At 46.0% G+C, this 27,623-nt stretch overlaps 2 protein-coding genes across 2 annotated transcripts in view; one reads left to right on the forward strand and one right to left on the reverse strand.

The window, feature by feature from the left end:
* The window catches only part of LOC131290180 (rap guanine nucleotide exchange factor 4), a 98,870-nt gene extending 72,096 nt beyond the window's left edge, over positions 1–26,774 (forward strand). The window contains exons 8-21 of the mRNA XM_058319485.1: positions 100–241; positions 646–832; positions 3,224–3,369; positions 5,922–6,066; positions 6,550–6,723; positions 7,959–8,280; positions 9,058–9,147; positions 9,333–9,447; positions 9,785–10,038; positions 10,247–10,417; positions 22,668–22,801; positions 22,901–23,071; positions 25,992–26,170; positions 26,254–26,774. Coding sequence (XP_058175468.1) covers positions 100–241; positions 646–832; positions 3,224–3,369; positions 5,922–6,066; positions 6,550–6,723; positions 7,959–8,280; positions 9,058–9,147; positions 9,333–9,447; positions 9,785–10,038; positions 10,247–10,417; positions 22,668–22,801; positions 22,901–23,071; positions 25,992–26,170; positions 26,254–26,378 — 2,355 coding nt within the window. The 3' untranslated portion in view covers positions 26,379–26,774. The remainder of the gene's footprint in view (positions 1–99; positions 242–645; positions 833–3,223; positions 3,370–5,921; positions 6,067–6,549; positions 6,724–7,958; positions 8,281–9,057; positions 9,148–9,332; positions 9,448–9,784; positions 10,039–10,246; positions 10,418–22,667; positions 22,802–22,900; positions 23,072–25,991; positions 26,171–26,253) is intronic.
* On the reverse strand, positions 13,484–16,440 carry LOC131290341 (uncharacterized). Its single transcript, XM_058319528.1, has 3 exons — positions 15,765–16,440; positions 14,591–14,670; positions 13,484–14,512 (listed from the first exon to the last, which is right to left on the reverse strand). Exons 1-3 carry the CDS (start codon positions 16,438–16,440, stop codon positions 13,484–13,486), a joined length of 1,785 nt encoding a protein of 594 aa, XP_058175511.1.
* Positions 26,775–27,623: the final 849 nt, after the last annotated feature.

Genomic DNA, 27,623 nt, shown 5'->3' on the forward strand with positions numbered 1-27,623 from the left:
GGCCAAAGTACACAAATTAAATTCTTATCTTTACTTATCGCCTCCCGTTGTCCTTTGTTCTTTTTGCCGTTTCGTGTTTCCCCCCAAAAAAACAACCAGGTGGGCGGAAAATTCATCCGGAAATGTGCCCCCGGCACGGAGCTGGTCGAGTGGTTGCTGAATCTTTCGCCGATCGTGCACACGCGAACGCAGGCGGCCGGCATGTGGCAGGCGCTGCTCGAGGAAGGGGTCCTGTGTCACGGTAAGTTCGCCGTCCAAGGGAAGGGTAGTTTTTTTCTGTTAAACGCTTCGAATGTCCGAAACAAGTGAAACGATCGTTGATGGCATTTTGTTGAACAATTTCACAACGTTCACTGCAACGATTTCACGATGTTGCATTATGACATGTTTATTTCTTCTTTTACCTTTTTTAATAAACACGTTCGGTAGTTTTTCTATTGTATATCTACACTGTACAGCACGATAAATGTTTCCCTGCTTTATATTACTTCAACATTTTCACGATGTGTTACTACGTCTAGGTTGTGTTCATTTTTCAACTCGATTTTCCTCGTGCTTAAAGGTTTTTCCTCTATACCCCTTTACTACACTACACATGGTTATTTTCTCATCCGTTCTTGTTTTTTCTTATCTCGCTTTCCACAGTGGCAAAAGAGCAGCCGTTCAAAGACAAGTGCTTTCTGTATCGCTTCAAGTCGGATGAGGACGGTACGGCGGGCGGTGCACCGACGTCCGACGATGTGAACCACGCGAACGAACACATCCGAGAGGCACTTCCGGCGCTGTTACACCGCGGCCCGGATGCAACGCTCCGCATGATCCTGAGGAAGCCGTAAGTGCCGCATCATACATCCTCCGGTCCTTTTGCCGCCACTTTCCCAAAGCTGCTGCTGTTTCTTTATTTCCATATTTATAAATACATTTTCCTTGTCCATCGTACTCTTGTCCACTTTTGCACTCGTTTCAATTTACGTTTTTCCACCCGCGCACAATATTGTTAGCCGTCTCCATGCGAGCGTTGTAATGCTCTTTTCACCCGACGCGTACATGAATAAAAACAGAACCATGCAAAGCAACGCCAACGCCAACGGTCATGTTGGATATTTATTATTGAATTTTAAATTATAATTCCACATCGCTCCGCTTGTTGGTGCAACTTATCGGTACGACGCGGCACTACTTCCAATCCTGCCATTTTAAGCATTCTAAAGCGAATGCAACTTGGTTGCCTGGTTTTACTTATTCAGATATTTATTTCATTCCTCTCGTCGAGACTGGTGCACTTATTGCATTTTTTTTTTTAAAGTTTCTTACTTTAACTGATTTTAAATGGTTGCTAAACGAACCCCCGATCGTGTTTTTCCCAACTGGAGAGCCTTTTTATTACACCAATAATAGCGACTTTATTAGCGGTGGGTATGCTTTTTTTTTCTTCTCCATCTTCGTCGGAAAACTTCACCCGAGGAGCTGTGTATTTGTAATTTTATGATTCAATTTTGAACCACCATAGTTTCGACTACGGTAAGCTCTTTCCCAGGAAGCGTTTCCCCACCCCGGGGTTGGGAAACGCGTAAAATGGATCGTTCGGAAAAATTATAGACACCACTTTCCGACAGCTACGAGTTGCGGCTTGGAAGAATAGTGTTCTCCTCGCAGCATCTCTCTCCTCCCTTCGGTGAAAAGCTGTTCGAAATATTTATTACTCAACTCAACCGACCGTTCTCGACGACTCGCACTTTGCGGAGTAGATGGGGGAGTTTGTGCAATGATGGGCGGAGCAAGAAATTGAGCTGCAGTATCATTTTATGCACCATTGAAAATATGTTGATCGTGTCCGGGCGTAAGTTTCGACGCCGGCAGACGGAATGGGTGAATTTTATGCTGACTATAAATTTCGATAGTGAGCCAAGTTTCCGCCTTCCGGGTCTCGGCTTCTAAATTATGCCATCGGAAAGACATTATGTCGTCCGAGTAGTTGGTGATTACGAGTGCATTCCGTGTAGAGTGGCTTCTCGTTGGTATGCGTCCCGTTCGTGCTCTTATTTTACAGTCAATTTATGATAAGGTTCAGGGAAATTGTAAGCTTTACTTATTTAAAAGTTCTTTCTCTTTTCGCCATTAAAGGAAACCATTATGCGTACCAATGTTATCATTCTTTTACCAAATGGTTAATAAAAATGTAATAGCATAGAATTTGAACATTAATTGCCTTAAACGCGGGCACAAGGAAATAATAGCATGCATAATAAATATTAAGAGTCTAAGTTAATAACGACTAATTGAATTCAATTTCAACCCAACTGTGCTTTTCTCGTCGTTGCACGTTAATAATGATAATAATCAAAATTTTGCTTTTCCCGAATTTTTAAACCGGAAGATTTTGCTGGCGGCTGGACTCAAATAACGCAATTACGACATACCAGCCCGTTCGACCCGATCAATCACTGCGGCACGTTTTTCGCGAATAGAAAAATCAATTCAAGCATTGAACAGCCCTCCCTCCAGTTGATTTGGGCAAAACTTTCCACCAAACCACTAATTGGACCATTGGTAGTAGGCGTTTCCTTGTAGCTTCTCCACCATCGACATGATGTGCGAGAGGGACGGAGAAACGGGGGGAGAGAGTGAAATTAAATATTTCAATGGAGTCTTTGATCCTGCTGGGCTTGCTCGGGCCAAACTTGAGCCAGTTCGAGCGCACTTGCGGGAAAATCGGTCGGCCCACGCCCAAGCCCAAGTAGTGCAAATATTGTCCAGCAAATTAAGTCTCTCCAGGCTTTGCTAAGAAATGCGGGACGAAGAAGTTTTGATTTGCAAATGAAAGCCCGGCCTCAGCGTTGGTGCTAATTGAGATCAAACTGTTGTTATTGTTGTTGTTGATGTTGTTCACCGGAAAGTTGCCTTTTGATGGAATGCTACTTTACATGCAGGTATCTCTTCCGTTCGACGAACTAGAGGAATCTTTCAGGCAGCCTGTTGAATTGTTAATTTAGTTGCTCTTAATTAGTGAATTACACGCGTTCTATCGAGGCTCGGTGCTATCCTTCCAGCGAGTGTACAAGCACACACACACACACACATAAGCTCGTAATGTGTGTATATTATACTTTCAAATGAACTGACATTTGCACATTCCGGTGACGAGGTAATAATCAACCAGACTCGGCTGGAATGCGCACTACAAGTAAGACGCTTGCCTAATTGTACCTTCCCCTTTCAACAGGTCGCATGAGCGGACGCAGGAGGAGCTGGAGCTGGTGTACGAGGAACTGCTGCACATCGCCGCCCTGTCGCATCTGTCAACCTCCATCAAGCGCGAGCTGGCCTCCATAATCGTCTTCGAGGCGCACGCACATGCCGGCACCGTGTGTAAGTATGCCAAGCGTCGCGGAAGGTCCTTGCGGTTTACCCCCCCCCCCCCCCCCCCTCCTTCCTGGACCGCAAAACCCACAGATACCCTATGTCGTACGATCCACCGAAATCCATTCCCTTTTTTGAGGATCCCTAATGAGATTGCTCCGCACCGACAAAGCATCGAATTTTCGCTCCGTTTCCACCGAATGTGTCCCTTGTAAGACGAATTGATATTTTAATTTTCCGCCCCATTAGGTGGAAAATTTCTTTTGTGTGTCCCCCGGGACGGGCATGTTTCCATGTGCGTCGTTTCATGCGGGAACCGATACCATACCGATGATCTACTTGGATAAATATCTCCGTCTTCTCCGCCAAATCCGATAGGCACTCAACAACCTAGGAAGTGTTTCTTCAACTCATCCACAGGTTTAATGGATAAATTTTCCGAGCTAATCAGATTGATTTGCATAGCATAGGATACAGTTATCCTTGATAATTGGAAAATCGTTTGTAGGTGTTGATGGGAAGCAGTTTGACGCATGTAGAAGGAGAAGACCAACGAATTTGGAACAGGTTAAGTTTGACGATCTTTATCACCCCACTTGTGAGTTTCTGGAAAACCAAAGTAAAAAAGGATATCAACATGTTTCCTGCTGCTTGGCCGAGGCACCTTGTTGTGACTTGTACCAACCTAAAACATCCATCAATCATTACGCCGACAGACGGATCCGATCTAGCACATCGGTTTTCCTAAAGGGACTGTTTGACATTTCCTCTCGTTCGACCCCGACAGACCCGTGATCTATTACAGTTACAAGAAGAATTTTGCCGTCGAGTTGGGGCTCCTTTTTTCCTCACCCGTTTACCGCTGGGAGTGGAACCAGCCCGATGAGGATGGGTTTTGCGAGAGAAAAACTCATCATTATTCATTGCCTGTTTTTCTAAGGTTCGACCTTGTTAAAACTTTCAACCCTAGCCGTGCTACATTTTGATACGCTACGAACGATCCGATGGAAAACTCAAACGGACTCAAACCCCCGTGGAAAGCTACGTGCAAAAAGTGACTCTAAAATTAGTGTTTTGTTGAAGTTTTGCCACGGTTTTTGGAGCGTTTACTCGACATTCATATCCAACAACCCGTTTTTATTACCTGTTACAAAATTGTGGAGCACTTCAGGAAAGTCTGTACATTCATGAAAATTTATTTCGTTACCAAACATTTGTTTTCTCTGTTTATTTCTTCGGACGTTGTAGGTATTAATTGCAGAACGTCCACATCTTTTAGTGAAAACGTATTTGCTTGCATTTTCTGTATGCACTTATGTGTACAAAAGATGACTTAGATTTGAGTTTCTGAATTTTTACATCAACATGGAAAATAAAATATTATAAAGGTTGTCCATATGTATTTCGAAACCGGATTGCATGATTGGATAAGGTCGATGATGAGTAAAAATGGAGTTTGAACTAATGAATAAAAAGTTTGAAGCAAAAACTTGCTATGAAACTAATCTACTGCATGTATATGCCTCCGTTCGTTCTTGTTTTCAACCTCCATGATTCTGGAAAATGAAATACATTAGCAAGAAATCGTCCCAACGAAAGCATCTCTTTTGAACTACCTCATTTCCGGCACTAGCAAGTAAATTTATTAGTTTACATAGAAAACATTCTCACATTAATTAAAACCATTCCTCACTAAAGGAATCTTCCCTCTTCAGTCCGCCGGTTGCCTCCTCCCCAAAAAAGGAATCCGTTTGTGATGAACCACAGGTCGGCGAAGGATAGTGCCATTATTACATACCTCATGTCCTTACATACTCCTCGAATTTCTTAACGTACCATTACTACAGAACACTATCGTGGGTTGCAATTGATTCAAACCAACCGTCGAGCGGTAGAACCGGTCCGAGTGCGGCTTTCGAAACTATAAATTATTTCAACCCCTCCCGCCCGGAATGTCATAAATTTTGTTTACCCACCGTGCGCAAAATTTCAACCAACGCTCGTCAATCACCAGGGTCGGAAAATGGGAGGATGTTGAAGGTGCACGGTTGTTGGATATCTTCCCCGGCGAGTGCATGCTTACTGACCCGGGAAAAATCCGCCAGTGTCCTTCGAGTCTCTCCCGGCAACCTCACACCCCCTTTCGAGGAGCAAGTTCATCAGTGAACCATTTCGTCGAACAAGTTTTCACCTTGTTTTATCGAGATGTAAATGTGAGAAATTGCGTAACGGAATGAAATTAGGTCCTCATAATGTATCGCCCGGCTCATCGCCGGCGCAAGACATTAAGCTTTACTCACGCATAACATTAACTGGCTGGATGTCATTAGCAAGAACAAAAGTCGATGACGGTCGTCTATCGTCGCGTTTTTTTTCTCTCCCTACCGGTACCATTTCGGCAGGAGTAACCAAAGAAGAAAAACGTTAAAAGACATACCATTAGCTTCCATAATGGATGCCAATTTTCGCAGTCCTTCAACCAGAATCCTGTGATTAATTTGATGCCGCTTCGCATGACTTGCAGATCCGTCGTAATCTTCTTGTTCTGTGCCCTTTTGCAGTGTTCAACCAAGGTGACGAAGGACGGTCCTGGTACATCCTGCTGAAGGGTTCGGTTGACGTCGTCATCCACGGCAAGGGTACGGTCGCGACGCTCAAGGAAGGTGACGATTTCGGCAAGCTGGCACTAATCAACGATGCCCCTAGGTGAGTTGCCGTGGAATGGATATGGCTCCTTGGGTTTTTTTATTTTCTTTTTCTAATGTCTTTGGTGACGAACATTAATTTGCCCAAATCTACAAATATTGAAAACGAAAGCTTATCTAACAATTGGTGGAAGTAATACAAACGCATTAATTGTCGTCGTAGTATAAATGTAGTTAGTATGAATCATACAAATAATTATTCAAAAGTCTATAATCTCTTCTAGGATAATCTTTTTGCTTCATTAACAAAAAAATACGAAAAATTCTCTTCATTACACTAAACATAGTACCGGTCACATAGTCCAAGCGTTTAAGTGCTTGCTAATAATCCTTTTGTGTTATTTATTTTGTATTTCTATTGCTTTCACAACCCAACGGTTCTAACACATTTCGGCACGCGTTTGTCGGGGGACGCATTTAAACAATTCCAATAAACGCAACGATGGAAACCGCACACAACAAAACAAACTAAACAATCGTACAGGGCGGCCACGATCGTGCTGAAGGAGAACAACTGCCACCTGCTGCGGGTGGACAAGGAGCACTTCAACCGCATCCTGCGCGATGTCGAAGCGAACACGCTGCGGCTGCAAGAGCACGGCAAAGACGTACTAATCCTGGAGCGGGTCGCCAAGCAGCGCGGCTACTCGGCATTCAAGTATGGCTTTTCGTATAGTGGTTTGATGTTAACAGTTGCATTTGTTTTATTTTAATTCGACCGGTACACTAGCTGTTGGTGGCAACCCAGGGCTTTAAATGGCGATGGTTTAGTACCATAGTAATAGAATCGGACATTTTAAATTTAACTGTATTATACACAAGATCGGTCTAGGTTAAACGCTTTTTTTTGTTGCCTCCCAAAATGAATTGACTTCAAGATGAAAAGTCAAATACCGTTGCTTTCAGTGTGTCTGATCTGATTTGAAGAGACATCCGCTGTTCGCTTGGACAAACCAATAATGGAAGCAATCCTAACGTTCTTACAAATATTTGCAAAACTCGCCGTACAGCTAAACCCGTGATCTTTGGCATTTGCTTAGGACAAGTAGAGTTTTGGGGAAAAAACAGCAGACCCTTTTCACAAGCCATCCGATTGAAAAAGTCTCACAAGAAGTACGCTTTCCCTTTTCGCCCGTTCACGCTTGTTCGTCCTTTCTGGAGAAACTAATATTTAAAAACAAAACCTAAAAAAGGCTGGATCGTAACAAAACAGACACACAAAAGTGAAAAACCCCCTCCCGCTTTCAGGGGACGACGATCCCTTGGAGAACTAATTATCCTTTTACCGGTGGTCTTTCATCTTGCCAGCGATGGAGATATTTTTTGTCCTGTGGTGGATCGTTGGGGGAGAGAGGGGCGTGGGGCGACGGCAAACATTTAGCTAATTAAGCCAGACCGGATGCTTACATTTGGCTTGTGATGCAGCGTACGGCAGAAGGCCGCCGGTGCACTTGGGTACACCGTTGTTTTTTCAAGCAATCTGGGTTTCTTTTTCTGCCGAACCGAAGAAGTGTAGTCGAAAGTGGAGAATGTCGACGAGTGTCCGGTGTCGAGTATCGCTTGTCGAAAGCTGGAACCACATTTTGGTGGCCTTGTCGACAGGACGCAAAAAATCACTCGAATAATCTAATCCTCCTAGCTTCATTCTGGGGTTTTGTATACCTTTTTTTTATATTTTTATGATGTTAAGGCGAGGCCATTTTAATTAAGCAAATCTGTTTACTGGTCCTTTGCTGGTAGCCCCCTCATCTTGGAAACGATCTCGACACTAGAGTTTAATGGTTTGAGAATATTCACCCGAATTTAGAGCTCATCCTACTTTCCGGGTTTTTTTTTTTTCATCACTGCATTTTCAATTCCGTTCTTCAAACTTTACCCCTCGACACAAACCAGATACACGGTTATGTCCGGTACGCCACAGAAGATGCTGGAGCACCTGCTGGAGACGCGGCTCGGTGGACAGGCGGGACCGAACGATCCGTTCCTGGACGATTTCCTGCTCACGCACATCGTCTTCATGCCGACCCCGCTGCTGATCGACGAGCTAGCCGCCAACTATCACGCCGACGCCGACATCGACCTGCGGCAGGCGAGCGAAGAGGACCAGGAGTACTTTCTCACCAGCAAGCGGCGGGTGGTGCAGTTCATCCAGCGGTGGGTGCTGGCGGTGCGGCACGCCGTTTTCGACGATCCACTGGCGGTTGAGTTTATCGAGGTGAAGTGCAAAAAAAATTTAAACATTTACATGTTAGCAGAATTTACCACAACATATTTGATGTTGTTGTCTATGGATATAAAATGTCAGTGCTTTTGAAATGACGAAAGCATTACTAAATTTTGTGCTGAGCTCATACGAATGGTTTCGCACGTTCCTCCTTTGTGGTGTTAAAAAAAATCATTCGGACGAACAATATTATAATATGAGGTTTTGATTGACCTGATAGAATGTACTCAAACGGTGTACTAAAGTCAATTATTCATGATGTATCCATGTAATCTTATTCCCTTATCCCCTGTCGTCTCAATGATGGCAACGCAATCTACACGATTGGTACTTTATTCTTTACAAAAATGAGCGATTTTGATGGGCACGTAAATAGCTCCGGGTGAAGAATTACGCATTCTATTGCAGGCGTACCGAAGACAAGAAAAGAAAAATCTCAAAAAGCATCAACACACTCGTTCCGAATAATCTACAAGACATTTCGCAACCTCGCGTTGATGGATTATGCCGGAAGGGCTGTCACTTTCCGCCGGGAGATCATGTACATCCCGCGATTCCATGTTTAATGCCATTTTGTTCGGTGCGGGATCCTAAAGGAAAGCGATTTTTTCTTCCAATTTCCGACCCACTTGGTGCAACATTTCCTCCCAGCATCTCCTCTCGAGTGGGACACGCACGAACGTCAAGTTGACGGTGGAATTGCATTATTTTTCCATCATTACGCTGTCACTGATTTGACCTTCTTTTTCGACACTTTGCCCCGCGCAGGAACTGGCAACGGACGTCGAGGCGGAACCGGCACTCCAGGAGGAAGCGAGCATCATACATCACGTGCTAACGCAATTATCCCGATATCAGGTGAGTGAGTCGCTGCAAGTGGAGCCAACGTCGCCAACGAGGCCGGTGTCTGGATTGTGCCGGCGGGTGGATTGGCCCGGACCCGGGCACCGCTCCGCGGGTGTGGGAGGACGCTTTTAAATAAATCTTCGTCTCTGCCGCTTTTTTCATGCTCGCCCCGACCTGGAAAACCTTGGAACCCGTAGGAGGACCGGCAGATGAACGCTACCCAGAAGTGGAAACTCCCACCCAACGGACAGCCGATCTGCCTGTTTAGTGGAAACACACACTCAAAGACTGTTATACGCCCGGATGACGATAGTAATTAATTTTCTTTCACCTACCACCTACCTCGGTGTGCACAGCTTCACAATTACTCCCCCTCGATTATCCATTTCCTGCAAATCGGGTGACTACCTTGTGCTGGCCTTGGGCAGCATATAGGAACTCCGATCCCCACCCTTCCGTCACTGATCGATTATCAGGTTGCCTGCTCAGCCGCATGGGAAAGTAACCTTCACAAACTTTTAACACACATTCACACGCACATTTCATCCATCCGAAACCATCCCGCTTGATGAAAAATGATGCTCTGCTTGTCGAGTCTAACGTGACCAGCTTCACTCACACCACACCTGATCTGCCTGTGTTCTTGTAGTAATTTTCCGCGTGTACTGCGCCGACCATACGTACTGCACCCTGCGCTTCCCGATGGCCACCACGGCGGAGGTAATTAAGGCCTGTGCTGCCGACAAGCTGCAGATCGCCCGGCTACCGGAGGACCTGCTGCTGGTGGAGGTGAAATCGAGCGGCGAGCGAGTCGTGTTTAAGGACAACGACGTCAGCTTACCGACGGCGCTCAGCTTGAACGGACGCATCTTCGTTTCACCCAAGGACCACCTGGACGCGTTGGTGAGTACCAAAAATTACTTCGATGGTATAATGAACACTGGGACAGATATCATCATCAACAATCACTAGTATCATGTAATTGCTGCTCAACAAATAGGCAAGCCAGATTAAGGCAGGGCGCATTAATTTCAGTTTTTTAATGAAAACTATTGAAAGGCAATATAACTATGTCAAGGACCTTACACATTTTTTTTTAATTCAATTTAAGACACCCCTGCCCGAGCAGGAAGTACCGACGGAGGCTCCGGATGTGGACTTCGAAGCTCTATCAACCAAGGACGTGGCCTACCATATAACGCTGTTCGACTGGGATCTATTCTGGGCTGTGCACGAGTACGAACTGCTGTATCATACCTTCGGTCGACATCATTTCAACAAGGTAAGTACACAAAGAGAATCCAAGAAAAAACTATAGCACATTCCATTCGTGGAAGAAATTTATTGTTAGAAGAATAGAAAGAAATAGAATTCGTGGAAGAAATTTATTGTCCCGGCAATCCCAACCAGAGAGCATGCTGCCGTTTAACCCATTTCCACGCTGGCATCTGAAAAATGGTGCCTCGACAGAAAAACATTTCGTATCGCTCTCGTTTCGGAGAACAGATCTTCTGATCCATTCATCTAACGTCAAGCAGATAACGGTTTCGCTTGGAGCCGACGTCTGGATGGATACGAGCACTTTCGTAACGTTGCATTTGTCAGTTGTACTGCCGATAAGCGGTACCACCATCGTTGCAGCATGCACTTGCATAAATCGTTCGTGAATTATTGCGGCGCTTCTGGGAAGTTTGCTGTGGCGTCGTCAGTTTTCAAGAAGTCTCGTGTTTGTGTTGGGAATAGTTTCAATGTTGCGGCGGAAAGATGGTTTTGTAGCTTGGTTTTGTTTGCTCGATTTCAAAGCGCTACGCCCGATACAGCACGCTTATGTAAATAGTTCTAGTGAAACCAAGAAACATAAATGTTGACATTCAACTTGCTCAATGGGGAAATGAAATTTGTATAGCTAATTTTAAAAATCAAAACATTGCTCAGCCACCAAAAGACGGTCAGCTCTAATTGGAGAGTGCAGATTGTAACAATAGAACTGAAAATCCGCTTGAAGCCATTTTCTAAGTATGAAAACTTTCCCACCCGCTCTTTAGCTCTGTCTGTACTACTGAGAGAATGAAGTCATAGTGCACCCGGTTGCGAGCGGTGCAATCACTGTTTCCGGTTAAGAAAGATGGTACGAACGGATGCACGAAAATCTATTAAACTAATGAAAGAGACCGTACAAAAGCGAAAGATGTGTGGGCCACGGAGAGCAAAAGCTGAATCACTAATTATATCCTTCCGAGATAGTTTCGTGGAACTACATAGAGGTAGTTCCATGTGCTGCGATAACATCAAAGCCAAAAGTCGAAAGGTGCTGATCTTTGCATTTTCCATTCAGCAAACTCTGAATGAGGTTCAATTCCATTAATTTTGTTATTCGCGAAATGAATTGCGTTTAGTTATGTTTTTTTGGGTTTACACTTCATTAGTGTCACAAACATTCAGCTTAAATGTAACAAACGCTCTAACTTTCTCGTTTTGTAAATTGATACAAAATGAGGTTGATTTCAATTGATTTCAAACTTTCTATCCAAAATTACTAGCACAAAAATTGAATTCAATAGTCAATTTTAAACAATACTAAATAAAGATTGCCTTTAAAATTGGATTGTTTACCAACTTGGCTCAACTCGTTGCCAAACAGCGGCATTCATTATCCCAAACAATATTTTGTAAATTAAAACAAAATATGCAATTTATTTGAACAAAATTCAACATAACATGTTTTTCCCTTGTCAAAGAAGTAGATAGTTCTCTTTCTTTGTTGCATTTTGATTATTTTTAGTTTTTAGTTTTTTTTTAATTATTTGTAACAATTTCTTTCCATTCTCTATGCTCATTACTTCGATACGATTTGTGGTGTGTTGTTTAGAACAAAAGTTTATTTTTAAGTATTTTACCCAAAGTGTGTTACATAAAAATGGTTAAGTTTTTACATCAAAAGTATGTGTGGTATAAGTTAAGATAGAGATTCCTCCCAGAAGTCCTATATATCAATTAAAAAACAAATCTACTATCCTATGCTTGTTATTGGTCCTGCTACAATACCCACGTCTGGTACGGTTGCAGTCACAACAGTTAAGGAATGCCAAATGTTGGTGCCGTAAGTGACCGTGCGCGGCGTTTTCTAATGCCTAAATACCATATGCCCTTGCGCTGACGACAGCGTAATAAGAAATAATGTAACTCTAATAAAGCGGCGCAACTGCTTACGATCCGTTCCCACTTTGCGTCTCTATAAATCTATCGCTCCATCACTGACTTAACTGTCGACTTCACTCGGATGCTGCAGGTTTGGTTAATGTTGGTTGCGAGAAGCTGTTGTGCTACCTTTTCTTTCCCAACGTTCACAACCATTGTCTGTTGTGGAATATTTTAAACGCCAAAGTGCAAAAGGGGATGTGGAAACAGAGCAAAGCAAGTCTCCTGGACCGGGAATCTGCGGAGTTGGTCGCTGGTGGTAGCGGAATCGGACGGAATAATCGGTGGGTTGGACGTAGAGAGAAACAGAAAGCGAGGCAGAGGTTAGGGGGGCAAGGAAGGATCCGTATACGAAAAGAATCAACAGAGTAGTTGGGCAGTTCGTTTCGAAAGTATATAAATTCCGATGCGAAGAAAACATTAAAAAAAAAACTGCTGGAAACAAATCAAGTGTTCAACAGCAACAAGTAAAAAGAAAATTCCTCAAACGGTAAGAAACTTCACGTCAAGTCAAGCGGAATGGGCGATTCCATAAAATTTATTCTCGCTTCTTCCTATCTCCTCTAAAAGCGATCCTATAGAAGTTTCGCGGGATGTGAACTTAACGTTCCTCTCAAGAAGCATAGCGTTGCCCGAGTCACCGAAGGCGGCGATCGATACTTGAACTCGATACTAGCGCGTAGTAATATTCCTTTACCATTTACTCCCAACCCAAACGCAAAACCCCCACAAGGTTCAAAGTCGCTATCCGGCATATTGAATACTCCTCCCGGCATTTTGAAAAAGGGTGGTGGCTTCGGGGAAAACAATCCAATTTGATGGCCATCGCTCGCTCCTTGTGGTGATGTTAATATGCTTTGAAGATCCACCCTGGACTTAATCTGGTTATGGCTTTGACATTCTACTACTAGACTGTTTGCAATTCTTCAAGAAGTAGGACACTAGTCTTCCTCCTGTGTCTTTGGCGTTGGTGGAAAATGACACCGATAGAAGATAAAACGATTACACAAGAACCACTCAATGCTGTTGGATGTCAAATGTCCTATGTATTACAATCATTGATCTTGTTCAACAGTGAAGCGGACTCTCCGTTTTGCTTGCTGCTAGTTGACATTCGCTACGCCTCCCCCGTCAATTCCTTTGCCAGCCCCTACTTGTCGGTAATCTGCATCAATGCGACGTATTTATTGTACTTGGTGTAGTTCCGCCGGCCCGTTTCGTCGTTCATCAGGACGCACGCATTCTTGTGGCTCGGATCGCGGATCGTCTTCAGGCGGATGTGCTTGGTAATGTCCCAGCGCCAGTTGGATCGGTACGCGCACAGCGAGCACTCGAACGGTTTCTTGTTCAGATGGCCGACGATGTGCACGTGAAACCGGGAAGCCGTCGAGGCCCAGAACGAGCAGTGCGGACACTTGAACACCTTCTTCATCAGTGCCGTCCCGCCGGCCGTCGGGTCCACGCACGGGATCCGGTTCGTAACCTCGCCGTACCCGGGCGCCGTCTCCACACCGCAGAACGTTTGAGCCTGATGTGGATGACCATCCCCCTCCCGGCTGTCGTCGTCCGTATCGTCATTCGTCGTCGGTTGAACCTGCGTCACCAGGTTTCTAGCCTCTGTAGTGTCCTCTTCACGCCGAACCGCCGCATCCACGACGGAACCACCCTCAACCAATCGCCTCCACGTTTCGTTCGCCTGGCCGACCTCGGCCTGCCGCATCGCGCGTCCCTTCGCTTCCGCCTCTTCGAACGAATGCGCCAACAGGTACGCAATCAGGTCCTCCTTGTGCGCCAGCTTGATGTGGTTCGCCAGCGCCTCGACCGTTTTGAACGCAAGATCGCAGTAAATACACTTCGTCCCGGGGTTGTGCGTTTCCTCGGGCACATCTGTCATGGCCGGTTCGTGCTTGGTAAGGCTGATCGGGAACTCCTGAGCCGGGCTGTGGTCTTCTCGTTTGCTTTCAGGCTGCGCCGTCAATGCCGATAGTGGCAGTGGCTTCACGAACCGCTGGCCAGACCCGGCCGAGGTCGACGGTACCGGTGACACACTAAGCGGTATCAGATTCGGGATGGGTCGCGATCGTTTTTTGGTCTTTGCGTCATCTTCCGTTTCACTCGTCGTGGGGGGATTCTCGCCTCGTTCCCTCCGGTCTCCTTCACTAGCCTCTAGAACGGTCTTCTAAAAATGGACGGATAGCAAACACAGCAAAATTTCAGTACAGAAATCATCCAGCATGGCAGACGGGTTCCTGCTTACCTTCTCCGGGGAATATGGCAAAGATTTGTTCAGCTGCTCCAGGTCCAGGTGGATCGTGTTGTTTCGCGTAAAGCTGTTGGCTGGAGTAAGGAAGTATGAACGAGGAAAACGATTAAAAGTGGTGCTATAAATCCTAAGCTCAACAATAGAAACTCTTATCTTAGGTCAAAGGTTAACACGAGTACACTTCCATTGTCTGCAAGTTTATAGATTTACAGACCTTAAGTCTTAAGATAGATATTTAATCTAAGTTCTAAGACATATAATTTAGTCAAGGAGTAGTCAATTCATACAAAGGAGATCCTTTTGAAGAGTATGTTTATATCCAAGAGCTTACAAAAACAAAAAGTTTTCCATGAGTCAATCTTGTCAGTAGAATATACAAAGACAAAAATATTCAAACTTAATTTAGGCATAATACAGTTATAAAAGAGTACCTTCGACTCTTTGTTTGGTATTCTAATCAGATATTAGTTTTGATTAACGAGTTCATGTTGATTGCGCCTTTTTGGTATACCAATTCCGGTAGAAAGCATAAATGAAAAGAGTTCCGGTTCATCTGCCATTAACACTAGAACTACCGGACCAGTTATTTTGACTGGTCAGGTACTTTTTCATTCACATTTATTTCTTAAGGCGGAACAATTCTACCAAATGTTAATTTGCCAAATGTTAATGTTCAAAATTAAAATTTTCTTTTTAATATTGAAAATAATTTGCGCTAAAGTTTCAAGCGTAAAAGTTGTAGTATTAAGATCCGGTAGTTGGCTGGGCAATGTGGAATTCTTGTCATAGCACATTTTTTAACTAATATGATAATGATCAGCTATCTAACTAGCTGATGACGAGTGTAAGTAAATAATTGTTAGTCAATTGAAACACATTCATGGCTTTTGTGTTTACAAAGAAAATTTTCCGTCCCGTTTAGACGTCTTTCTTTACGCAGATGTTCCGCGAATGAAGAACTTCTTGATGAATGAAACTTGAAACTTCCCCTATAACAATCAGATCTCTGAGTTCTAAAGTGATTCATGAGTCCCCATGAGCTACTGATGAAGTGCGTAAGGTATTGACATTCATATTGACTTCTTCTGGTACTAGGACAGATAGTCTTCAATTGAGAATTAGGTTCTGGACTATTCTGATGACCGATGGTATGACCAATAAGACTTACTTCCAAGCGATGTGCTTGCGCCAGCCTTCTCGATCTCCTCCAGTAGCTTCGGCAGCCCGGACGCCACTAGCTGCTGCACGTAAGCCGATGTCAGCCGCTCGGCCTCGCTCGATCGCAGCAGCTTTCCAGGCACTCCGCCACCCAGGTAGCCTCTCTGCACCCGTCGACGACTACCGAAGGCCGACTTTCGAATCCCGTCGACCGACCCGTGCACCATCTTCATGTGCCGGACCAGCTTCTGGTAGTGGCGCGACGCGTACAGACACCGTTTGCACTCGTTGATCACGATCTTCTCGCCGTGGGTATCGCGCAGGTGCGTTAGGTACTCGCGCGGGTTCTGCGTGAAGTACGCACACCGGCCGCACGAGTAGTTGCGCTTGATCTTGCACTGGGGCAGCTGACGTTCGTTTTCGGTGTCCTGCGGCGTTCCCGGTGTACTGTCGCCTTCCGACTCGTCCACCGGTGACCGGAGGGTAATGGAGCCTAGGCTACGGTCGGCAAACTCCTGCCGCCAACCTTCCATGAGCTGCTGCTGGTGCTGCGGGGTATCCTCGTCATCTAGCGTGGGACTTCCACCCACGGGCGATTCGCTCAGGTGCACCCGCTCGCCACTGACCACCCGCCGCACTATCAGCTTGTCGCCGGATCGTTGCACCATCGACGGGGCAAGATCCATCTCGTCTCGGGGGCCGCCTCTAGGCCGCGTACACTAACAACACTCACACACTTTAATATTCCTTCTTTCTCGGTCACTGGTGGAATGTCGATAGCACAGGTAGAATGTTTGTCCTCTGGGTCACGTGACTGGTAGGAAGTTTGGATAGAGAAAGCAGAACTTTATCCTGAAATTTAAACTTATCCTATTCACTTCAGCCCTAATCGGAAGCGCCGCGCTCTAAACGTCCAACGCCTTTGCGACGAGCCGTACGCGCGAAAATTAGTATTCCTCCCGACGTCGACGATGATCGCACGGGCCCAACATTATCTCCCCTAATGATCGAGACCGAGGAGCCGCGATCGGGTGAGACCAACTACGCGTACCCGCCCGTTTGGCGCACCAAGCAGAGTACCATTTGCGGCAAAAGAATGCCTTGACATAGTTCTTGCGCGCGCGCGCACACACACAGCGAGTGCGAGACGGAGAGGAGCGAAGCGAAGACAAATCTAACAAAAAAAAAAAGCTGGAAAGAAAAACTTGGCTCCGCGACTCGTCGCCGTCTTTCGTCGTCCGCCGGGCGCCAATAATCGACGCGCGCTAAACTATAGATCGGTGCGAGCCTGCTGGAGGCTGGCGAAGGGGATGGGGGGTAGGGTAGCATCAGAACAGAATCCGATCTCGCCGTCGAGAACGAGAACTTAATCTCTTGTGCTCGCCGCTCCCATACCCCCCACTCGCCCCCTCCGTAGAGCGCCGCGTCTTGACCATGAGTAGGTAGCGTCGCACTCTTGTTGTTTCATTATGTAATCTGCACGTTCTCGGGCACGTAAGTCTCCGCTCCGGTGTAACGTGAGGCGCGCGCACACCGCCACCGGTGGTGAGGGGATTCCAGTTTGCTGCCGACACGTTAGAGTTTTCCTTGCCTTTTTTCACCCCCCCTTTTCTCACCACGCTCGCACCAGAACACACGACCTTATCTGATAGCATCTCAAGAAGCTACAGCACACTACATTCGCGAGAAGGCGCCTCGCAGTGTGCACGCAGATATGTTGTTCCAGGGTGAGTTCGTGTGTCTGTGTTTGTGTGTGTGTTTGTGTTTCTGGTACTCAGTCCAATGAATTCTGGGTTGTGTATTTCACATTTCTTTGAAAGCTTTTGTTTCGCGGAGTACACAGAGTTCGAAACCCGGAGGCTATCGATAGCTAAAACGGCTGGGAAAGTCACATGGTTCCGGACCGCGGAAAATGGCGCCGCCGATGTTCGCACACACACGCACACGAAAACAACCAACACATGTTTCGATAAACAAACGATCGCTATCGAACAAGGATGGAAGAAAACTGATGATGATGGGCGGAATGTGGGGATGCCCACAACAACAGCGGCAAAGTTTACGGCGAGGGCGAACTAGGGACACGTGCCATTTTTACCTTCGCATGCCTGTTTTTTTTCTCCTTCTTCTTGTTGTTTTTCTTCGTCTTCTAGTAGCTCCGGCTACTAAACGTAATTATTATACGAGCCTACTGCTCCTCCCTCTCCCTAGAGGAGGAGGTGGCCACCGCGTCGGAACGGAGTGTAGAAAGAATTGAATTTCAACGAGATGAGCTACCTCTCCTCCCTCTCCCCAAGAAACAAATGGGAAAGAGGCCCCCCTTCTGGGGAAGATGTTTGAATAAATGAGCTGCCGCACGGGGGGAGCACGGGGGATCGTTTGCTTGGGTGGGAAGTACAGAAGTGGACCGACTCCGCGCGTCCGACCACGGACGACCATATGTCGTGCAACCTTGTCGTTCCAACCCCTTGGCCGCTCCGGGCGTGCCTCAACGAAGAGACAGGAAGATTGATTTCAATGGAATAGTTTGTTTCTGCAAAACTTGTCATCGCGTTTCCTCTTCACTGATAACGCGATCGCGAATGGCGTCTTTGGGACGCACTCGCCAGCCGCAAACCTATACATGGTCGTGGCCTTACGGACTGGGGTGGCCTTTCCGTTTCTGTGCCACTCGGTCACGCTATCGACGCGTTTCGCGTTCCGTTCTGATCGTGGATAAATCACACACTCTTTCTTATGCGTCACCGGTGCAATTTCGAGAAGTGTGGTAATTTTCAAAAAAAAAAATCGGTGAATGAAACTCTTTGACTCTCGCGAGCCTTTTGTAGTCGACACATCGGCACCACCCGAATAATTAAAAACCAAAACCCTTTTTCGTGGTTCTAATTGCGCGCGGCCACCTAGTCACACTCACACTCATTGCGTTTCGCTCACCACCCTGCCTGTCCCGCCCTGGGGGGCCGTCGGGGACATCATGCGAACCACAAGCCGTCGCTTCTTCTTCGCTTCTCGCGATCGGAACAAAACGCACCGAAACGGACGGACTTTGGCGCAACGCGAGCGTCCCGCGGCAACGCTAAACACTAACTCCGGCCGCGCCAGCCAATCTCATCTCAGCCGAGCGTTTTCTTCTCGCGAGCGCAACGTTCTAAGCCGCCTGCACCGTCGTACCCCTTTTGGTGCGGTGCAGTGGACGTGTAGCTTCTCCAAAAGCGGCCGACCCGGCCCCAGATGCATGCAGACTACTACCAAAACGGGGGGAAGGGGCGAGCGAGAAGGGTCGTGTGTACTACCATCATCCGCGCACACCACCCAAGGAGATGGCGGCACAGAAAACGTTGCACTAAAAAAGAACACTCGACGGCGACGCATTAGAAACGGCCGTACATTCACACAACGACGCGTGTGGAGCTGCGGGGAGGGAGGATTGGTACTAGTGTGCTCCAGGCAACCTTCCACCCCCTGAGTGCAACCCTTTCCTTTATCGATTGCTGCACGACACACATTGACGTGACACACTGCAACACGAGCGCTGACCTTGACAAAGTGCATCCACTAGCATCACTAGGCCCCCGAGTTCGTGTGTGTGTGTGTGTGTGCGCTGTGTGTTTAGATGCTGTGATGCACGGGAGGGCCTGGGGAGGGTGATAGAACGAACTGGGCACGACCGAACGTGTTCTGTGTGCATCGTGCATCACCAACTGCACACACCACCACCATCACCACCAACTGCACACCAGTGCAATCGCGTTGTGCGCGTTCCCTTTTCGGCGTGACAGATCGCAACCGTCGGGTGGGATGCTTCGGATGCCGGTGCTGCTGGCCCTGGGGGGGGGGGGGGGGGGGGGTGGGTTGGGAGAGCCTCTGTGGGGTCGGTTTGGGGGGTTTGGAGCTGAGTCACTGCTGGATGACGGAGCATTAGAAGCTGCGTCGTAGCTTGACGGTGAGTGATGCGCGTGAAACTGCGCGCCGCAATCAAAGCTTTGTCCACACGATGCAACGGAAGCGTAACGGGAAGCTTTAAAGCTCAGGAAATGACGTTGTTAATGCAAATCTATGAACCAAGTTTTTGATGCACTAAATTAGGAAAAGTTTTTATGAAAAATCTTTATTTTTTTTTTTAATAGTTTGTACAGTCGATCCTGGCGAACTCAGATAACTGAGAACATTTGCTGTCATAGAACCTCGATAAAGCTGAACGTTCTTTTGTTGCTTCTGACCCTCTTTCAATTGTAAGTTTGTCAAGGAAAATTTAATTATTTAATATTCTGCTCACGGCTTTAATAAAGTATTCAATCATCCATATACGTTTCAAACGTTTTGACGTTTGGTGAAAATGAAAAGTGGACCAAATCCTTCTGGAGTCATCATAATAAAGCTACGGTCTGGGAACCTTACAAAAATAAAAGGAACCTTCTTCTCCTACTTTGTTGGCGGAAAGACTTCGGTCATGCCTACCCGTAATAGTTATAGCAAATTTTCTAATAAAAAACCTAACAAAACTCGTGTTTTAATGTAAATTCTGTGATGAAGAAAAGCACTGAAAGGTATGGTTATAAAAAAATTCAAATAAGCTTATGTCGGGTATCGTTTCTAATGATTTGATCAAAGCTTTGCTTTGCTGAAGTTGTGTTGTTGAAGGACCCACCTTCCCAGAAGAGCGCTTCTTTCCGGTTCATAAACAATGTTTTTCGATCGAAAACGACTTCCCCGAACCTGAAGCTCATAAAAATCAGTTTGGATTAAAAGCAAAATACAGAGAAAAAAACAATCTTGTTAAAACCGTCGAACAACTGTGATTTCGAATACGTTCGTACTTCCGTCATTGAAATTGTGCCTTGTCGCCCCTCGATCTTCGATTGCAAATCCGGACTTGAGGGAAGAGGGGGAGGCATTGTTTTCGTCGGAACAAATGAAAATTCCTCACCCAACCGGCTGGATGTACGGTGGAGGGGAGGGGAATGAGTTTTCCGAAACGTTGAAGTGAGACATCTGCGCTCCCTGGCTCACCGAAACCGCAAACGTTCACTTCCGTACCGGTGGAGGCGCCGGGTGGTGCGGAAAAAAGTTCACCATGAAAAACCTCCCACCGTACCCTACCGTCGCCATTTGACGCCATGCGCCTCCAAACGACGCCTCCCTCCTGTTCCGCCAGCATGACGTTTCTGCTTGCGGTGTGACAAAAGTGATTTTCCCGGTTCCCACTTGGTGGGCTTTTGTGTGTGAATTTATTTTTCTTTGCAAATGTGACGAACGTGAAGAGGAGAAATCCATTGTGTGAAACCCCTTTTCCTGCTTGCGAAAGGCGCTGGAAAGGATCTCCGCCGAAGGCGTCAAAATAAGCGGCTTTCTTGAAAAACTTTACCATCAATATTAACTCCCGAGCATTCTGTTCCGCTTCGCTGCATAACGTTGGGCGGAAAAATCCTCCCACCCAAGCGGTGGGCCTCTCTTCGCTCGTTGGCGCACGGGCCGGGATTTAGCTCGTTGGAACGTTGAAACCAACCAACGAAGTGCTTTCGTCTGAGCTATTTCGACGAATCTAATAAACTTCTTGCAAATGTTTTGAATAGAGCTGAAGTTGCTGACGTTTTTATGTGTTTCTGTTGCCATTTTCTTCGTGTTTTTGTGTGTGTGTGTTTTTTTTACGTTTGCGCCTCCCCCCCCGCTCCCGGCGTACTTCTGGGGCATCAAATCTTTGTTGGTTTGTTTGCGGTTAAGCATCCGCGAAATGCCACGATTTAGCTTACGGTTTTGCACCACGAAAATACCCGAAGCAATAAAATTAATCTTGGAATAATTTCCTCTCGCCCTGGAAAATGTGGGTAGAGAAGCTTCTTGTTAATTACATTTCATAATTTCAAGTTGGAATGCTTGCGCGTTCCTTTATATGTGAGTAGGAGAAATGCGCTTTTGGTTAAATATTAAAAACAGTTGTGATAAATAAAGTGTCTACTGTTGTTTATTTATTTATCTCGATGTCTAGAAAAAAAAATTTGATCAGAAAAAAAATGATAAAATGATTGGAAAATTTAAACCACTAGGAAATTTGCCATTTCTTCTACAAATCTAAAATACATGAAGCAGAAGGTCAGCATTTTCAGCAAGACCTGATTCCTGCTGGGTGTTTTCGTTGGAAACGATACTACTGCCAAACGTGACACGTGCAGATGTTTTTTATTGTATTTTCCGCTGCCACAACGAAGCCGATCATGGCTGACTTTTTCTAGAAAGCTTTCTATCCAATGTTCCTTAATTTCGCGGAAAGCGTACTAACGAAGGCAATTGAACCGAAATTACACTCAGCATCGACAATCGAGCGAAGTATTAACAAAGTTTTCTTTCTTGCGAACTCCAGCTGGGTACGAACGGTTCATTTCGCGTTTGGTCGAATTAAAATTTGTGATTCGGTATCGAAAACCAATTGGAGGAGCTTGAAGGAAAATCAAAATGTCACCCTTATTTCCGCCATGCTTTGCAGATGCAAGGTTTCCAATCAAATTGTACCTCGAAGGTTGGTTCCGTTTAACCGCCCGAACCGCACCATAGGTGGAGATTGTGGTTGCCGCTTTTCCTTCCGCCAAAACTGGTGGATTCCGTAGCAAAGTGGAAAGTAATATAATACTGGCCTCCCGCTGGTAGTCCTTCGGCGAAGGGCGAACAACAGCTTTGTTCGTAGACTTGACCACGAGGCTGTAATAATAATAATGTTGGAAAATTCGGAACACACTCACTTACCTTTCGGGGTGGAAAACGGTCATCTGGCGTTCGTTAATTGGGTGGGAAAATGATTGAAATATAGGTTTACTTGCACGATGAAAAAAGTAACATTCAATTGTGCGTTAAGAGATGATATTTTAAAAAACTTGATTTTTCTCACGTGTTTTCTTGCGCTTTCTCCTCCTAATTACAGATCACATCGAATCTGGACGTTTTCATCCGACGGTTCAACGAGATCCAGTACTGGGTCGTCACGGAGATCGTCTCGACGACCAACATGACCAAACGGATGTCTCTGGTGAAGAAGTTCATCAAACTGGCCGCATTGTAAGTGGTGCAGGAGTCAGCAACACCCACCAAATAACAATTTGCTCCTACTTTTCACCAACGTTTTTCATCGATTTGTTTTTATTTTCCTCCCACCAGCTGCAAAGAATACCAGAACCTGAACGCGTTCTTTGCCATCGTGATGGGCCTCTCGAACACGGCCGTCTCGAGGCTGTCGGGCACGTGGGACAAGCTGCCGTCCAAGTTCCGGAAGCTCTTCACCGAGTACGAGGCGCTCATCGATCCGAGCCGGAACCATCGCGCTTATCGGTAAGACTTTTGGGGGCGCTTCCCATTTTGTACAAACGACGACCGTACGCGTGACATGCATTCCATTAGAAGATTTATTTCCGTCCGTGTTTTGCAAGGCACACGGCAAATGTCCTACGCACCGGTCCATAAAAAAACTTCCAACTCAACTCCGCCACTCGCCCACAATCGATTGAGTTCCGTCCAAGTACGGATGGCGATTGATTCCATGGGGTGATGAAACCAAAAATAGTCTTTTAAAGAAACTTAAACGGGAAGGTTTTTTTGCTTGCGAGAATGGTTTTAAACTACCTGCTGATGGTAGTTGATTTTGTCGAAAACTTCGTCCTTTTTAGAGAGAGACAGTTTTTTTCAAATAAAGTAATATAACACTGCATAAGCCAGCTTAATAAAGAAAATACTTTCAAATGAACCCCTATGCTTCGATACTTTGAAGATTTGCTTTAACAATAGCCAACAAAACAAACATGGAGAATTCATAAGAAGTTGCAACGCATTAGCGCCAAGTAGGAATAAACGAGTCGCATTCTTCTAAATGAATTAACAGGAGTAGAAACTAATTGATATGACCCACTGTAATGTTCTCCAAATTATTTTTGATGAGAGGGTGGTTTATAAACTTTTGCTTGTCAGCTGGCGTTATTTTGTGTTAAATGTCTGGCGTTATTTAAATGTGTTTTATAGCTGGCGAGGCCACATTTTTAGACAAGAAATCACGCTGAAACTGTCCCCTTTGTCGGTGACAAACCAATCCGAGGTTGAATTGGCATCTCAGTTTACAAAACTTGACGATACATCAAATACCCAAACTGTTTGGCATACTGAATTCCAGTTTGTTTGCTCGTGCTCCGCAAAATAGATGTCCACAAACACATGCAAGTTACTTCGGCTTCGCCTCCATTCGCGACATCAATCGCGTAGAGTGTTGTTCGATCGAAGGATAACCGAGGCGAATCCTTCCGACGGTGGCATTTCGGTGTCAGTTTGATGAATTGAACCGGCAACCACAGCATCCAACGCGTGTACACGCCGGACCCCTACCCAAACCCGGCGCGGTTGTGGGAGGTTTAATATTTGTCGCACAAGCGGATCAAGGGATGAGAGAGCCCCGATTCGACGTCGCAAGTCGGTGGACTTGTTGCGCATCGGACGACCCCACAAGCCTTTTCCGACACGACAGCAATCCTCAAAAGCGCCCCGGATATTGGGGTTGGATTAGTTCTGAATGAGCCTGCGATAAGGTTGTCGCCGAAGCCAAGGCGAAGCCGTAGACATATTGGATGCTCCATTTCGATAGGGATCACTGGCGCAGGCAAAGGAGCGGGGATGGAAAGGAATCACATGTCAAGTGGATACTGCCACAGCGAATCCTTAGTGCTTCAGTTTTACAAAAATAATAAAAAAACGTTTCTGGGTCGGATGAAAGGGAAAACTCGAGTGGGAGTGGGTAAAAAAGTTGAGCGGCTCCGAAGAATTCACAATCAGTTTGTCCGATCGTGTCCTTCGCCTTCCGCCACGCTCGCGTTTGCGACGACCTCCAAAGGACGCACGAGTATGGTAGATTGAAAATCAAATTAAATCCCCTCGAAGCCGACCTCCTCCACGTTCCTTTGGCCGCACGTGGAAACGTTCCGTTACGAGCGGAGAGTATTTTGCCTATCTTTTTGCCTTTTTTTTTCAAACCACCTGCCAGAAGACTGATGAGGGATTTGAAAGCCATGCGAGTCCGTACCCACGTCCTTGTTGTACGAGATCGTGTGATAATAGCTTAATCTTTCCGACCGAAAATCTCGTAAAAGGTGTCTCATCAGAAGTTTAAATAACACTTCCGCCGATGGGATTGGCGCCACCGTGTTGTTGCCGTGACGGAGTGATAATCGAAATCGTTCGGGTGAAAATTGTTTGTGGAAGTGGCGGACGCGTTTCGCGCGCGAGTTCGTACGAGCAACTTTCAAATTACATCAAACCTTCGCCATCGGATCCTTTCGTTCGTTGCCTTCCGCGAAGCACAATCGTCGTGTGGGAACGCCACACGCACCCACTTGGGAAATTGATCATAGCCATCATCATGCCGCGTGTCTAACCGTCGCACCAGGCTCGGCCACTTTCTTTCACCTTCCCCTTTCCTTTGGGGCCCGTTTCGTCCGGCTGGAAATAAACCATTAGCGTGGAAAAACATTCCAAAGGACCTTTCAAGGCATGGGCGTGTGAAACTGCCTTTTCCAACCCCAGACGACGGGCTATCGATAGGAGTGAAGTAATGATAACGATACCGGACCGAATGGGGGGAAAAAAAACATTGCAACTCACTCCCACCTTCCTACCCTCGTGTTCGTTCATTTTCACTCGCCTCTCAATCAACTCAACCGAAGGTGTATTGATGTTGAAAATTGGAAAAAGTTCGAGCGGCAAAGTTCAGCAAATAAGCCAGACGGCGGCGGGGGCGTTCCCGATACGATCCGATTGAAAAATCACGAGTCATTCCTTCTGGCTGCTTTCTCATTTTTGCCACACTACTGGTCCGGGTCCGGGACATTAGCTGGATGGAATAAGAAATTTCTAGGGGAGGTTTAATTCGCCATCATGATCATCTCCTTTCAGTGGCATGGGAAAGGTTGTTGAGGGATCATATTTTGCCAAACATTGTTCCGGTCGGGAAAACCATTTCTTCCTTTATATTTTTCTATACAAAACTATTCTCGTTTGTAAAACTCAGTTGATAGGGAGTTTTTTACTTTATTTTTTGAGGCTGGAATTACGTAATTATTTATCCAATGCATGAAATAAACAAATATTGGTTTTGCGAGGAAACATCAGACGGCTTGGGGTCCCGTCATGACGTTGTCTGCCTGAGCCTTTTTGTCCTGTTGCTTATCATTCAGTGCAATCTCTGACATCCATTTTCACCCCCCAATTACAGTATGTCGGTCGGAAAACTGCAACCACCGGTCATCCCGTTCATGCCACTGCTGCTCAAGGACATGACGTTCGCTCACGAGGGCAACAAGACCAGCCTGGACGGGTTGGTGAACTTCGAGAAGATGCACATGATGGCGCAAACGATGCGCGCGGTGCGGTTTTGTCGGTCCCGTCACTTGGGTAAGTTACCAACACCAACAACCCCTCCACCACCGCCGCGGTCTGCTAACATATACACCCCGGGGAGGGTTTCTTTCCACCAGTGCTGGATCCACCGTCGCCGAAAAACGAGAACGAAATACGCAACTACATCCGCTGCTTCCGGACGATCGATAACCAAAGAGTGCTGAACTCGATGTCGCAGAAGGTGGAACCGCGTCGATCTTAAGACACCGCCAAGGGATATACCTACATGCACGGCAGCACCGGACAGCAGCCCCAAAGGGACCGGCGTCCGTTTGTGAGGCGTGAAGGATGCGATAAATGGATCACCGGAGCGCCCACTGGGGAGATTAATTTAAAACTTCACACCCACCAACCCCGTTTCCCAGCACACTTCGTCCGTATCCTCCGGAGGCCCCACCAATCAACTAACCGACTGGACCAAACGCCTGGGGGGCGTATCCTAGCCGAGCTGGTACCATGAGACCAATCCTGATTGCATGATGAGATACAGAAATAAAAACACACTCCATAGGCGATACGTTTTTCAGGCGACGCAACGTGGAGTTTCTCCTGCAGATAATACATCGTTGAGTTGATATGCACATGTTCTCAGCACATAGCGACCTAAATGACAAAATATTAAATGTGCTAACATTTTCAAGAAGAGCAAAAGTCTCATCCAAATCTCCCCAGCAAGTATATGGTTCAACTTTGACGCGCAATGAGCGCCAACGTGAAGTATTAAATACTTCTGTTAACAACTCTGAAAAACAATTACGAAAAAGGATGCTTTCTCGTTCCCAACACCAATATTTTTCGTTGAGATTCTCTTTTTGCACAACGCTAATTGATCATTGATTTAAACTCGTTGACACGCTCATTGACCCGTACCGACCTAGAAGGTGGTAGGTAAAGTATTGTTTTAAGTATTTTCAGTTGTATATTCGTAATTATTTTGGTCAAATAAACCTGACGCTAAGCGACTACATAGATTACTTTTCCTTTTTCATCGCATTTGAGTTTTATATAATATATATATACTAACGATTGACATGCTCCCGAATGCACTGATTAAAACCGATGCACAATCATTCAGCAAAACCAATTGCTGCTCATCCGCGTTCGTGAAGTCTGGTACTCTTCACCGGAAGCAACAGGCTAACTTACCTAACTCTACGAATCGTATTCTAACATGACTGGTTTCCTTGTAGCAGAAGTAGTTTATGTCCGCGTGTGGTTTTACACTTACCCCTCCGATCCTGCAGTGGAATGCGTTTTGTTTAGAATAGAAGAAGGCGAAAATGCCAAACCAGACGTCTACGTGTCCCACAAAAGGGATAACCTACTGCAGTAAGGCTCAGAAGAAACCACCGTATTTTCAAATGAATGTTAGATATTTTATAAAATAGAAATGAGGTACCCCTCCCATAGCGGCAATTTGTACTTGTTATACACACCATACATGATC

The sequence above is a fragment of the Anopheles ziemanni genome, chromosome 2, assembly GCF_943734765.1.
Source record: "Anopheles ziemanni chromosome 2, idAnoZiCoDA_A2_x.2, whole genome shotgun sequence".
NCBI classification, from domain to species: Eukaryota; Metazoa; Arthropoda; class Insecta; order Diptera; family Culicidae; genus Anopheles; species Anopheles ziemanni.

Excerpts from the sequence above, each read along its gene's own strand:
- LOC131290341 (XM_058319528.1), bottom strand. The coding sequence starts at position 16,440 with ATGGATCTTGCCCCGTCGATGGTGCAACGATCCGGCGACAAGCTGATA. Across the intron at positions 14,671-15,764 it reads CGCAAGCACATCGCTTGGAA|CCAACAGCTTTACGCGAAAC; the intron begins GTAAGTCTTATT and ends TCCTTACTCCAG. Across the intron at positions 14,513-14,590 it reads TGCCATATTCCCCGGAGAAG|AAGACCGTTCTAGAGGCTAG; the intron begins GTAAGCAGGAAC and ends GTCCATTTTTAG.